This window comes from Heloderma suspectum, chromosome 3 (assembly GCF_057233095.1).
Source record: "Heloderma suspectum isolate Gila_16-S chromosome 3, 16-S_ref, whole genome shotgun sequence".
NCBI lineage: Eukaryota > Metazoa > Chordata > Lepidosauria > Squamata > Helodermatidae > Heloderma > Heloderma suspectum.
Window position 1 is genome coordinate 208396664 of NC_139460.1, and position 15589 is coordinate 208412252.

The following is a 15589-nucleotide window of genomic DNA, read 5'->3' on the forward strand; positions in this document are numbered from 1 at the left end:
GCCTGTTGTTATTTTATCATCATCCACCTTGAAGGTGTTTGTGTATATTGTAATATCATATGGGGGCAAAATATGTGAATTCCACAGAGTAACTATTTTTAAAGACTAATTGTCTCAAGCTGTTTTTATTGCATTACGTTTGGATTTACTCTTTCATTCCTATCCCTGCACTGGATACCATTCCTATGCATGACCTACCTTGACATGAAATAACCAATTTCAGGACTTCTGCAGAGAATTTTTCTTATGGATACACTGAAATCTTTCACAGCTTTTTTGTTTTTGTTTCAGATGCGGTATGGCTCATTAAAATACAAGATGAAGAGAAGACCACAAGTGTACTTCTAAGTGATCTTCACAATTCATCTTAAATCAAACTGCTGTATTAGTTGCTTCTTGTAGGCCCACAATGGTCCTGGTCCTGTGTGCAGGGCTTTCCCATTCTCTGAAGGGAAACACTTGATGTGCATGTGGATTCCCATTGTCAGTGTAGGGCTTTTTCCCTGGTCACCAAAGAGAAAGGGAAAGTCTCTGCATGCACAGTGCTCTGCATGCATATTTGAGTTACTGGCCACTGTGTTTAGGATTTATACATACCAAAAATTCAATCATGGTGGTAAACGTTTATTGCTTTAAAGTGTGGCATATATGTTTAATCCCAATTTTTAAATCACTAGTTGCCAATATGGGTAGGTCCACTTTAGGTTTCTGCGCTTCAAAAATGAAATAATTTAATGACGGACTGATAGAAGTTCTTAAATGTAGCTCTTGTGGATGAGCATTTCAAGTGGTTGGTTGCTCTCTGCACTTAATGAAAATCGCACACCTATATATGGAAAGCTTAATACTTGAATGCACTGCAATTTTAGATTCCTAAAGAGTTCTTAGTCTAGTATAAGAGAAATGAGTGTCAGCAAAATAGGAGTAATTTACAACTAATCCACTTAATAGCTTGGATCCAAAGAACTACTTGGGTTCATGAAAAGTTTCTGCTACCCAGTGGAACTGACTCTCTTTAAAACAAACAGCTGGTCCCCATACCATATGACAGACTGCTTTTGAAACTCCTGTCATTGCCAAGTGACATGGGAGGCTCACAGAATTTGTTTCATGGCTCTTTGGAGAGCTTTGTATTGCTGTACTGTAATGATTTGACTGTAGCATGTGCATACAGCCGAGCTATTCACTCATTACATTACTGTCTGTTTCTGCACACTCATATATTGATCTGTGGTAGTACTATGTTAGTTCTAGTGGGTTTTTCAGTGCAATATTCACCAAGAAACATAGGAAGCTGCTTTAATACCATGTCAGACCATTGGTCCATCTAGTATTACCTACACTGGTTGGCGAGAGCTCTCCAGGGTTTCAGACAAGAATATTTACCAGCCCAACCTGGATATGCCAGGGATTGAACTTGGGACCTTCTGCATGCAAAGCATGTGCACCTCCACTTAATACTATCTTTGTATCAGTGTGGATATACTGATGCAGCTAAGGAAGTTGGGCCAGGTGCCTTTCCTTTGGGTTAGAATTCAGTTTCTGTCTAGTATGCATAAAGAATTTGAATACAAGTTGAAGACCAAAACATTTAAAACCTTTCTATCAGGTACTGGCAGTCAGATATTGTACCATGTACTAGACACTTCAAACTTCAGAAATATGAAAACTTGCACATCCTACAGTTCTTTCTCTTGTGGCTTGATGTCTTTCTAATGTCTTTTTAAAATCATCTTGCAAATGTTTTCCCCCCATTTCTGCATGTGGCCATTTTTCTGCTGAAAAACATTGCTGAAGGCTTTACGTTGGGGCAGTGCTCAGAACTGAAAGCCATATTAGGAGTACAGAGTAACTGGATAGTTGGACTAATGTACGAATCTTATTTATGTAAAACCTGCATAATCTATAGAGCTTGCATTAACTTGACACATTTCTGTGATGTCCTTTGTGGTGTTTCAGAGCAGTACTTAGAATGCTTTTAAATCCTGATGGATATTTAAGTGTTTGCTACTTAAATGCTGGCTCACAAAACACTGCTACTTTTGCTAGATTCCTGAAGGGTGACTTCCCTTGGTCATTAAATGGTGTTTTAGAAATCATGAAATGATAGTTTTACATTTTTAAGGCTGATGAGGCTGAGTGCTGGAAACTTAATGGAACGCTTGAAAAAACTGCTGCTGTTGTATCAGTTGGTACTAGGCTTTAACCCAAGGATTCCAAAGGAAGCTAACTTTCTTGCTGCATAGAAACTTTCAGAAAGTTTGAAGGAAATGTATAGAAGTTGAACAGCCTTTTTAATTTCATGCCATGTAGGAGAGTGTCTCGAGAAAAATTAAGCACTTACGCTTAATACTGGCAGCTTTCCCAACAGGAGGAACTAAATGAGTTTTCTCTACTGCTCCAGACTTCAGAAACAAGTTGTAACATCATAGGAAGAGTGCCTGCCTTTACATCTCATTATAGCTATTGTGCTTACACTAAGTTTAGGGAGAATGGCGTCTGATACATGGATCAGAGGACTGTAATCAAGACATATGGTCTTAGCATTACCCTCCACAAGTCTTCCTGTTCTGTAGATCCTTGGTTAACAAAATCTAAATTCCTTTTAAAAAGTCTAGTTCTTTGGCGTATCGGCAGAATGTAGTTTTAAAAGAACCCAGCCTTGTTTTCAATCTGCATCTTAGTACCACATTTTGGTTTAAGATAATTTGTTGCTTTTCCCACAGAGACCCTCATTTAACTAGGTCAGGCAAACAATCCTCCCAGATTGCATCTTGCTTCCCACAATTGTTCAAACTAGATAACTTCAAAGGAATTGTATAAGAAGCAATTGTGGGGTGACACATTCTTTATTACATTTCAGATCATTTTTTAATTTATTTAAGCCCTTTGGCAAACAGACTTGTCCTGGGGCTTAAAGTCTGCTTCACACATTATGTTACTAGCATATACTTCTATCACACACACTAGAAAGTAATGTGTAGTGCTTAAACACATGTCTGATATGGATGTACTTCAAAGGGCGCTCTTGATTGGCCAAACCTTCCCAAAGCAGGTACTTGTATCAAAAGACTCAAGGCTGCTTCATGTGAGAAGCTACAACTGAATGAATGGTAGTCTCTCTCCCAGCCCATTATTTAGCTTCTTGGATTCAAATAGTGGCAAAGTAAAAGCTAGAAAATTAAATGTAATGGTTATACCATGTCAAAAATAAGATATTTTGAAAAATATAGGGCTTCCACTAGGTTAATATTCTATGAAGTATTTATTATGTAAAAGAAGCATATACAAAGGGATCATTTGTAAACTATTTTCAAGGACTGCTTCTACTTACCAGTTCTTTCAATGCAATTTCAACGTTTGGACTCATGGTAGCTTTAAAGACAATAAGCTTTAACTTACCTATCTGTAATAATTAACTGTCGACTTGTTTACATATTTGTAGTACTGAGAGGAATCTTTTTAGCATTTTGTACTGACATTTCTTTACCTTTGTAAGTGCTATTTTTGAAGATGCAATTGCTTTATTTATTTTTAAAAAGCAATACTTAATAAAATGAATGCTCTCAATATTTTTATCTTGTCTCATTCAAATGCAGTACAGATTAATATATGCATGATAAAAGAAAACATTGCAGGAAGCAAAATGGATAGAGCTACCTCTAGTCTAAATCAGATGAATTGTACCAACTGCATTTCGTTTGATTTTGTATGGGACTAGGGAAACTGCTCGCAAAAACGTTCTGAGAATATTCAATCTTTTCTGTTCATGTATAGGATGGATTTGTAAATGATGCAGGTTCTCCTTGGGGGAAAAAATTGATGGTATGCAAAGATCTGTTTTGATCTAAAATATAGGAGTCTTTTGCCCCCACCCCTTTTGCCTTTGGTCCTGCCCACCACTGGAATGCTGCTCCCAAGAGCTCCAAAATTGGATTTGACCCTCGGGCTGAAAGAGGTTCCCCATCCCGGATTTTGAGACTATTAGATGTCAGACTACGTGGACTGTCTTAAAATGTTCTGCTTCTCTTTGCTTTACTTATAGAAGAACTAAGTGTTACAAGCAAAGAGCAAAACTGAAAGGAAAAATGACCAACTTTAGTTATTTCAGCAAATTATATGAAGTGAGTAGCATTCCCTCCCCTCCTTTTAAAAAGAGTACACCAGGGTGCAGGCTTCCCCTTCCCTCCCCCTCCTAAAGCAGTTATGCAAATCCCTGTTCAGCCATGAAGTTCACTGTGTAAACTTAGGCCAGTTTCTCTCAGCCTTACCTACGTCACAGAGTTGCTGTGCAGATAAAATGGAATAATTATTTTTTGACTTTGAGCTGCTTGGAGGAATAGTGGGATACTAATGTGAGAACACAATATATCCTTGCAAGAAAGTTATTGGACAAAATTGGTTTGTGAAAACCACACAGCACTAAGGACCCATCCACCATGGGGTGGGGTGGGGCACACATTGTTTATAAAACATGTGTGGGGAGGGGGGCATTAAGTTCACTGCCAAGCAATAAAGTGATTGGACAAAGTATTTTCATGTAAAATAAAGAAGTTATAGATCAGCTAAATTGGTTTGCAGTGTCTACTCTTCAAAATGTAACAACTTCTGGAAAGAAAGCTCTTTAATCTGTAGTAGCAAAAAGAAAAAGTCTTGTGGCACCTTGGAAGACTGAGGCTGCAATCCTATACACATTTCTGAGTAAACGTGTAGGATTGTGCTGGAATTGTGCTATAAGCTTTTGTGGCTCTAATCCATTAGTCTTTTAACGGATTTTTGTAGTGCCACAAAAATCCTTGTTGCCTTCAAAATGTATTGCCAGTATTGGCCTGTATATTTGCCATACTGCAGTCAATGATACTTTGTCCACTTACGTTATTACTTTGGCATTGTACTTAATGCCCCCCTCCCCACACATGTTTTATAAACCATGTGTGCCCCCCCCCCCAGTGGATGGGTCTTTATTGCTGTGTGGTTTCCACAAACCAATTTTGTCCAACAACTTCCTTGCAAGGATATATTGTGTTCTCACATTAATATCCCACCATTCCTCCAAGCAGCTCAAAGTCAAAAAATGAATGTTATTCCATTTTATCTGCACAGCAACTCTGAAGTAGGTAAGGCTGAGAGAAACTGGTCCAAGGTTACTCAGTGAACTTCATGGCTGAACAGGGATTTGCATAACTGCTTTAGGAGGGGGAGGGAAGGGGAAGCCTGCACCCTGGTGTGCTCTTTTTAAAAGGAGGGAGGGATTGCTTCTCACTTCATATAATTTGCTGAAATAACTAAAGCTGGTGTTTTTTTCCTTTCAGTTTTGCTCTCTGTTTCTAACACTTGGTTCTTCCATAAGTAAAGCAAAGAGAAGCAGAACATTTTAAGACAGTCCAAGTAGTCCGACATCAAATAGTCTCAAAATCCGGGATGGGGAACCTCTTTCAGCCCGAGGGTCAAATCCAGTTTTGGAGAAGCTCTTGGGAGCAGCATTCCAGTGGTGGGCAGGGCCAAAGGCAAAAGGGGTGGGGACAAAAGCACAAAAAATACCAGTCAATTTTAGCTTAAAGCTCTTACGGCCAATAACTACGGCTTAGGAGAGGCATTTCAACTTTTAGAATGGGGGGGGGGGAGGGGGAGAGACTGCACAAAAGCCAGGAAACCACAAAATAGTCAGTGGTTGAGAGTGGGGCCAGGGGAAGGAGGCCATCTGGGGAGCCCTGGAGGGCTGGATTTGGCCCCCATAAGGGCTGAGGTTCCCCATTCCTCCTCTAAAACACTATCTTATGAATACATCCACTGTCCAACTTTCTAAAGAAAGATGACTACAGATACTGACTGGGACCCAAAAAGCTGCTTGAGCTAGCCCTGTACAACTTCCTACTTTCAATTATTGATGTTCATGCTGTAGTGCAAACTCTTTTGAAGCTATCTCAGTTACAAATGCAGTGGGAGTGGAGCAGGAGCTCTTGGTCAAGGAAGAACAAGTCTAAAGCCTTCTTGGCCTTGCTGAACTAGTTTCATGGTCCTTTTAGATCCTGGTCATAATCTGGACTCATTTGTATAAATCATGGTGGGATGGGACCATTAATAGCTACACATGGTGGCAATGATAACTTTTTGGTGTGTATGAAGGCCTTCAATCTCAAGCTATTTAAAGCCAGTTGTTCAGACTTGTCCTCTGAATTGCAGTGATCATGTCTTCCTAATATGAAATAATCCCAGACTGCTAAACAAAATGAAAAGGTAAGGATGTGATTTTGTCATTTTTAAAATTATTTTCCCCCCTACTGATCATGTGTTCTGCCTTTCCAAGGTTCCCCCTTCCTCAAAACAGCAGCACTGCTGATAATTTGGGTAGGAGTTTTTTATTGGAAACACTTGTGTGAGTGAGCTATATGCAGCCTTTCAGCTTTTTTTTCTCCACTGGGATGTGAAACGTGCAATTTTGCCGAAGACTAAATGTCTTGGAATCAACTAAGTGGGTTGGCTGTTCTGCCCACCCCCTCAATTCTCCATGTACAACATTTTAACTGTAGAAATTGTTCATGTATCTTGCCAAAGAGAAGTAATTTTTTTAGAATTTACTGATTCGTGTCTTGCCTTACTTGTAAATACTTTGATAGTGGAGAGTTAATTCTAAAGGCATTTATAGCTGTGAGCTGGTTTCATTAAAGCTAGTTGCTTTGAATATTGTAAATTATGCTTTCAAGGGTGGATATTTACTGCTCTCTAAATCACATTTTGGTTATTTAAAATGTCCAGGGCAGGTTATTCTGTTAAACCCACATAAAACAAAAATTTAAGAGTGCTTCATGCTGGACTGGAATTTGAAGTGTCCACAAGGTGGGAGGTGGAGGAACTGCTGAGCCTCCTGGAAGGAGGATCATCTGGAAAGATGGGAGATATAAGCCACTTATGTTTTCTTGAACAGCTTATTTCTATCCTTGCTAAACATGGCTGACTTTCTTCTGAGGAAAGTTACACAACCGTGAGAAACCTTGGATTCTAGCAAGACCTGAGCTGTCATAGCTAAGATTGGGATCCAGTGTGGTTGGGGCTAAGTACTTCTGAAGAAAAAAGTGTAACTAGTTTCCATTCAGCTCACTGCCATACGTACTCTTGCTTGCTCAGGGAACAGGAAACTGCCCCAGTGGGAGTTGGTTTGGTCGCTGGTCTGAAGTTGTACCAGTTTTGCAAGTGTGAACAGTTTCACATAGGAAAATGCAAATACATTTTATAAAATTGATCTGCAGAGGGGGGCAAATCCAACTCTTACCTACCTCACTGGTTTCACATTGTCCAAGGCTTTGAAATCCTGCACCATAGATGCTACCTATCTATAATGAGGCTTTAAGAAACCACTAGGTATCAGGTTAGGCAGAAACGGTTTACATAAATTTTAAGAGACTATTATAAAATATTATGAGACTGGTTGAATACATCCACATTGGTGGGTACATTACAGTTTACCAAGCTGTTTCTTCAGCCTGCCTCAATATATTTTCAGGCTTAAAGTCTATATCCTGTAAGTGGCTTCCTAGCCCTTAGAGAAGGCGCTGTGCAGAAGCCTTGAATGCTTTTGTAATTTGTTTCCAGTTGTACAGGATGATTGGGTATTATGGCAGCATAAGCTCATAGCAGCTTCACAGCAACATCAGTCAGGCCCCAACAAAGCTCCCCAAAGCTTCACCTGCTTTTAGCAGAGGGAGGTGGGGGAAGTCCTATCAGATTGCCTTAGCAGTAGAATGTGCAATCCAATATTTTCAATGGGCGTGTCCCACCACCCTCTGAAAGTAGCTCCCCCAGCAGTTCTGAGTATTCCAAATATGTTCAAGGCATGTCTGGTAATGAAAATGGTTGAGGGGTTCTGAAAAAATGGCCCATTCAATCTGTCATTCATTGGGGGGGATGCCCCATTTTTTATTTGTTGTTGTTGTTGTTATTGTTGTATTTTTATCCCGCTCCTCAACCAACAAAGGCTCCTGGAGCGGCTTACAATCAATGAACAAAGAAGATAGTCCCTGCCCGCAGGCTTACAATCTAAAAAAGTCACGACACACAAGGCAAAGGAAATGAGGAGGGGAGAAAAAAATTAGGTAAACTGTCAGCAGGGCTGGTGGGATGGCCCTGTTCCCCCCTCTCATCTCCCAAAGAGGGGCAGTCCAACTGGAGCAGGCCCTGATGTTCCCTTTGCCTGCTCCCTTGCTCCTTCTTCCCCACTGGGCCATGGATGTCAATTTGCAATCTCAAAAGAGAGAGCCCCTGAGCTGTGGGTGTTCTAAGACAATAAAGGTTACCAATTATGAGTGCTGCTAGCTGAAAGCCAACAAGGACAAAGGCACATTGTACATCTTTGCCTCTCCGTTCCCAACACCTGGTACGCTTTTACTCTGACTCTGCCTTAAGGCTGCTTCACCATTATGTGATGGCAAATGTGTGCTCCCCCTTGCGTACATTTGGAGTTGTGACCCACCCATCCCTATTGTGTCCCACACAGCCTAAATAACGTATTGGTCATGCACGCACCTTATGATTTTAAGTCTGCCAGTAAAACATTTCATGAGAATACCTTAAAATGTAATGTATGTGGCGGCCCTTAATGACTCAACTTCCTGACTCATACCACTATCCAGTATGTGTTCCTTACAACATGTCACCGATTGTTACTTTGTTTCTTTAAACTCTTCCTTCACAAATAGTTCCCAGGGCCACTTTTGAGAATGGAGTCAGGATAGGCATGTGCAAAGTCTTCTACACCTCCCCCTCTAATGTGGTATGATGAAGGATGATATGCAAATATGTTAACTAAAATGTGGCCTCCTGGCAAATCCTGTTGCCACAGACACCGGTCTCCCCACATCCTTCTCTTGTCTTAAGGTTGGAAACTTAAGGGTTGGATTTGGCCCAGGGGATCTCCAGTTGCTGCTTCCTACTTTAGATATGGCTTCCTTTCCCACTTCATTTTTTTACTACGTAGATGAACCTCCTGAGTTGAAAGTTCTGACTCATGCCTTATCCCAGACCATATTCTGTGGCTGGAGGCCAAACAGCTTTTGAGAATGTAACTTAGTGGCTGGTCTACCAAGAAGATATTCTAGCAATTTCTTGCTTAAGAACAAAATGTGTTTGTTTTGGCACAAGCATTCTTAGCATGAATTTCCTCTTCGTAGTGGATGCCAAGAGAAATAGTCATGTAATTCCCATTCTCTATGTGCATATTGATGGAGGGGTGTTGCACATATTGGAACGTTTTTGTGAAGACCCACATAGAGTGAGACACATGAGAACTCCCAGCCAAAGTGATCACTAAAGAACAACAGTGCCAAACTCTTTTGTTTTTTTGAAGTAGGGACTCCCTGATGGAAACAGTTCTCAGATCCTGTTTTGATGAGAGCCAAGGAAAACAGTGGAAATAGTATGTATAAACTAAGCCGCTATTAAAAAGTGGGAGTTCATTTCTTTACATTTCCATTTTTTAATGGTTTCACTGCACCTTATCTGAAAGGCTTAAGATGTAAGGTACTTAAATCTACACATAAAAATCATATCAATCTATATCTAAAAAATAAGATGGCATGCACAAATCCCAGCAAGATCAAAATATTCCAACCTCGGGTGGGCAGACTTCAGGCATGTGGGATGTACTTAGTTTTTTACTAGAACCCCAAGATCCACTGTGTGTGCATACACGCATACTTGGGCCTCACCTAGCACTGCATGCAGCCTTCAGGGCTGAAAAGGTTGTCCAATCCTGATCTAGACCATCACTTGTGACAAGATTAGATGGGTGTACTGTGCTGTGTGTAGTACACATAGCAAAATACGTTGGTGTGCCTGCTGCATGTTGCCATCAACTTGCGGGTTGCATGCTAATTCCTACAAGTACTTTCAGTGCAAAAGTGTGTAGCACCTGAAGGAGCCATAAATGCTATCCTAACTAAGGTCATTCTCACACTTCCGTTTGTGGTATGATTGTAGCTGCAATGCTGAATCATATGAGGTTCAAAGGACAGAGTCATGTGTGAGAGAAAATAGCTCCCACATGTGGGGACTCCTAACTACATCAAAACTATGCTTAGGTGGTTACACTGTTGTGGTGAAAACTGCCATACTCCATATGGGGGTTGTTTCACACATGGCTGTTGCTGCAGTTTGGACTCAACTTGATTTGGCATGGCAGCATCACCAACACTCCAAAGGCAACTAGAGAACTGGCTGGGCCTTAACGTCTTCTTGTGTGTGTGTTTGGCTTCCCCCAAACTTCATTTGCTAGTCAAATCTATTTCTTCAGGTGCTTCTAACTTCATTCCCATTTATAAATGGACAGGCAATTGTATTACAAATGATTATCTTCTTGCTTGGGAGATTTATTTTGATACCACTTCTTACGTTAAAGGTAGTTGAGATTCATCATGTCTCATGCCTAAAGCCCTGTCATGATCTGCAAGAGAGAAATAAGTTGCCCTTGTAACACTCTAGTGCCTTTTTTTATTAGAAGATGATGGTGGAAATGTGAGATGCCTAGAAACTGCTTGGGAAAAATCCATCAGGACACAAATCCAAATAAGGATTCTACTGTAAGTGTCTTGGCTGTAATGTCTAAGCTTTTAATCAATAATGTACCTCAAGGAGGTTATCCAAAGAATAAGGAAACATGGCTCAATTTAAAGGTTTGTGTGTGCTTCATCTAAGCAGCATTCTAAAATTTCAAATGTTTATAAACATTTGTTCATATTAAAAAAATAATATGCAGGAATTTTCTGGAACCCTTCCTGTTAATACCTAAGTACCACCAGCTGGTTTGTTGCTAGCTTAGCCTCTTATCAGGCAAGCCAGATGATACAGAAAGATACTGTTTTTCTGCCATATGTGCCTTGAGACATAGGCATGCTAGGCTAAATTAAAAACAGCTTTAGTGCTATCTAGCCATTTCCTGACTTTTGTTAGTATAAGCCAGACATTTGTCACAGTTAGTAATTTGCTTATGGGTATTGTCTACATAAGCTATTGTGTCCCCCATGCCACCCCATGGAGTCCTGCCTATATTAGGTAAGAGAAAAGTAAGTTTGAATGAAGCAGGAGAAATACCCCTTTAGTGCACAGATAGCTCATAAACGATTATGGGCTTATTTTTCCATTAAAAGGAATTTCTGAGCTGGGAAAGTTGTGCAAAGTATCTGATTATATACCAGTGCTATTCAGTCAGATGGCACACTTGGCCTCTTCTTTTACATCAGTGCTTCCATCTAACACAATGTGCAATTCTGATTCACGATCAGAACTTGTGTATAAAAATAAAATTTGCAACAGTGCTCTAAAGAGGGTTATTGGGATGGGATCAAACAATCTTCAAAGCACAGATAGTCCAATACTGGAGAGAATGTTGAGTCTCCTTTATTTCTGTTGATAGTATATTATATATATAGTATATATTATAAATTCTGAGAGTCCATTTGTCATGTTCATCTGATCACTCAGTTTAACATTGAAGAACGAATAATATTTATGTTTAAAATGAAAAAAACCACACCCTCAGTAGATGAATCAATGTAGAAACACACAATTCTAGATCTTTACATTCGTTGTTGTTTATTCACTCAGTCGCTTCCGACTCTTCGTGACTTCATGGACCAGCCCACACCAGAACTTCCTGTCAGCTGTTGCCACCCCTAGCTCCCCCAAGGTTGAGTCCATCACCTCCAGAATATCATCCATCCATCTTCCTCTTGGTCAGCCACTCTTCCTTTTGCCTTCCACTTTCCCTAGCGTCAGCAACTTCTCCAGGGTATCCTGTCTTCTCATTATGTGGCCAAAGTACTTCAGTTTTGCCTTTAATATCATTCCCTCAAGTGAGCAGTCTGGCTTTATTTCCTGGAGTATGGATTGGTTTGATCTTCTTGCAGTCCAAGGCACTCTCAGAATTTTCCTCCAGCACCACAGTTCAGAAGCATCTATCTTCCTTCGCTCAGCCTTCCTTATGGTCCAGCTCTCACAGCCATCGGTTACTACGGGGAATACCATTGCTTGAACTATGCGGACCTTTGTTGTCAGTGTGATGTCTCTGCTCTTAACTATTTTATCAAGATTTGTCATTGCTGTCCTCCCAAGAAGTAAACGTCTTCTGATTTCCTGGCTGCAGTCAGCGTCTGCAGTAATCTTTGTGCCTAGAAAGACAAAGTCTGTCACTGTTTTCTCCCTCTATTTGCCAGTTATCAATCCAGCTGGTTGCCATAATCTTGGTTTTTTTGAGGTTTAACTGCAACCCAGCTTTTGCACTTTCTTCTTTCACCTTCATCATAAGGTTCCTCAGCTCCTCCTCGCTTTCAACCATCAAAGTGGTATCATCTGCATATCTGAGATTGTTAATGTTTCTCCCAGCGATTTTAACTCCAGCCTTGGATTCATCAAGCCCAGCATGTCGCATGATGCGTTCTGCGTACCGGTTGAATAGGTAGGGTGAGAGTATACAACCCTGCCGTACTCCTTTCCCAATCTTAAACCAGTCCGTTGTTCTGTGGTCTGTTCTTACCGTTGCTACTTGGTCGTTATACAGATTCCTCAGGAGGCAGACAAGATGACTTGGTATCCCCATACCACCAGGAACTTGCCACAATTTGTTATGATCCACACAGTCAAAGGCTTTAGAATAGTCAATAAAACAGAAATAGATGTTTTTCTGAAACTCCCTGGCTTTCTCCATTATCCAGCGGATATTGGCAATTTGGTCTCTAGTTCCTCTGCCTTTTCTAAACCAAGCTTGTACATCTGGCAATTCTCGTTCCATGAATTGCTGGAGTCTACCTTGCAAGATCTTGAGCATTACCTTACTGGCATGTGAAATAAGTGCCACTGTTCAATAGTTTGAGTTCTAGTGTTTCCCTTTTTTGGTGTGGGGATATGAGTTGATTTTTTCCAATCTGGTGGCCATTCTTGTGTTTTCCAAATTTGCTGGCATATGGCATGCATCAGCTTGACAGCATCATCTTGCAAGATTTTAAACAGTTCAGCTGGGATACCGTCATCTCCTGCTGCCTTGTTATTAGCAATGCTTCTTAAGGCCCATTCAACCTCATTCATCAAATCTATCCCTGATATTTTTATCCTTCCTATACAGATCTTCTGTATATTCTTGCCACCTTTTCTTGATCTCTTCTGCTTCTGTTAGGTCCTTGCCATCTTTGTTTTTGATCATACCCATTTTTGGCTGGAATTTACCTCCGATGTTTCTGATTTTCTGGAAGAGGTCTCTTGTCCTTCCTATTCTATTATCTTCTTCCACTTCTGCGCATTGCTTGTTTAAAAATAATTCCTTATCTCTTCTGGCTAACCTCTGGAATTTTGCATTTAATTGGGCATATCTCCCCCTATCACTGTTGCCTTCTGCTTTCCTTCTTTCTTGGGCTACTTCCAGTGTCTCAGCAGACAGCCATCTTGTCTTCTTGGTTTTCTTTTTCTTTGGGACGTTTTTTGTTGCTGCCTCCTGAACAATGTTGCGAACTTCTGTCCATAGTTCTTCCGGGACCCTATCTACTAAATCTAGTCCCTTAAATCTATTCTTCACCTCCACTGCATATTCATTAGGAATATTAGTGAGCTCATATCTAACTGATCTGTGGGGCTTCCCTATTCTCTTTAGTCTGATTCTAAATTGTGCAATAAGAAGTTCGTGATCTCAACTACAGTCAGCTCCAGGTCTTGTTTTTACCGACTGTATAGATGTCTGCCACCTTTGGCTACAAAGGATGTAGTCAATCTGATTTCGGTGTCGACCATCTGGTGAAGTCCATGTATAAAGTCGTCTTTTAGGTTGTTGGAAGAGAGTGTTTGTTATGCACAGTGAGTTGTCTTGGCAAAATTCTATCAGCCTATGTCCCGCTTCATTTTGTTCTCCCAGACCATGCTTGCCTGTAATTCCAGGTGTCGTTTGACTACCCACCTTAGCATTCCAGTCTCCTGTAATGAAAATAACATCTCTTTTTGGCATATTATCCAGTAGGTGATGCAGATCCTTGTAGAACTGATCTACTTCTGCTTCTTCAGCATCTGTGACTGGGGTGTATATTTGGATCACTGTGATGTTAAATGGCTTACCCTGAATTCAAATTGAGATCATTCTATCATTTTTTGGATTGTATCCAAGCACTGCTTTAGCCATTTCATTATTAATTATGAAGGCTACTCCACTTCTTCTGTGGTCCTCTTGTTCACAGTAGTAGATCTGGTGGTCATCTGATGTGAAGTGGCCCATTCCAGTCCATTTCAGTTCACTGACACCCAAAATGTCTATATTTAACCTTGACATCTCCCCAATAACCCCATCCAATTTGCTCTTGGTCATAGATCTTACATTCCAGGTTCCTATGGTGTGTTGATCTTTACAACATCGGATTCATCGTTCACCACCAGCACCGTTGGCCGCTAGCCGTCCTTTCGGCTTTGAGCTAGCTGCATCATCACATCTGAGGCTAGTTGAACTTATCCTCTGTTCCTCCCCAGTAGCATTTTGACCATCTTCCGACCTGGGAGTCCCATCTTCCGATGGTTTACCAACATATCTCTGGTTGTACTGATCCATTTAGTTTTCATGGCAAGAATACTGGGGTGGGTTGCCATTACCTTCCCCTGGGATCGTATTTAGTCTGACCTCTCTGCCATGACCTTCCCATCTTGGGTGTCCCTTCACGGTTTAGCTCATGGCGTCATTGAGGTGCTCAAGCTCCAGCACCACGACAAAGTAACCATCTCCTTTGCTGGAGTATATTCTAGTCTTTAAATTAATGAACACCATAGTCATTGAGGTTCCAAATAGTATGGCAGATATCTCAGGATTTAAAATGGCAGTTTGATTAAATCTTAGGTAGCTGCAACCGAAATATATGTATTTTGAGAAATTTGTGACATCAGTGAACATATAATTTTTTAAACAAATACTTTAAGTTTAATGGGAGGAAACAAAGGGAAGAAATGGTGACTTTAATATGTGACAAGTGAGGGCCTACAACAAACTTGTGGCAGAGATGGGTGGGACAGCTTGGGTAGAACAGGAAAGAGAATTGCCACCTTCAGTATGTCAACTTCAGCCATCCCTGGACTGTTACAGTTTAGCCACTGGTAATCTCAAAACCAGATTACTGTAATGCACTCTATGTCAGGCTTCCCTTGGATTTGGTCTGGAAGCCACAGCTGGAGCAGAATGCAGTGGCAAGATTGCTAACTGGGGCCTCTTTCCTAAAGCAAGATACTGTCAGGGTGGAAACTGAGCCGATAGAACCCCAGAGCAGTTCTGATTCTGAGGAGGAACAGCAATCCGTGGGAGAGGAGCGCGCTCATCTCTCACAGGCACAGCAGCTGGCAGAGATTCCTCCTGCCAGCATTCCTGAGATAGTGACCTTGGCAGCGAGAAAGTGCAGGAGGGGGGCTTGCTGGACACTCGACGCCGACAGCGATGACAGCTGGAGGGCACGGAAAGGAGGCGTAGCGCTCATTTGGTGCGCAAGCAATGGTCGCGTCCCGAGAACCCAAGGGAAAGAGGGAGGAACTCTCCCTAGCCCATAAGTTCAGGGTCTTCCTGTGATTCTCCTTCAAACAGGGACCA

The 15589-nt window shown here is 41.1% G+C and overlaps 1 protein-coding gene across 1 annotated transcript in view; it reads left to right on the top strand.

Moving 5' to 3' along the window:
- Positions 1-3572, top strand: part of REEP3 (receptor accessory protein 3) — a 54959-nt gene extending 51387 nt beyond the window's left edge. Inside the window, exon 8 of the mRNA XM_084845379.1 lies at positions 292-3572. Coding sequence (XP_084701505.1) covers positions 292-348 — 57 coding nt within the window. The 3' untranslated portion in view covers positions 349-3572. The remainder of the gene's footprint in view (positions 1-291) is intronic.
- The last annotated feature ends 12017 nt before the right edge of the window (positions 3573-15589 follow it).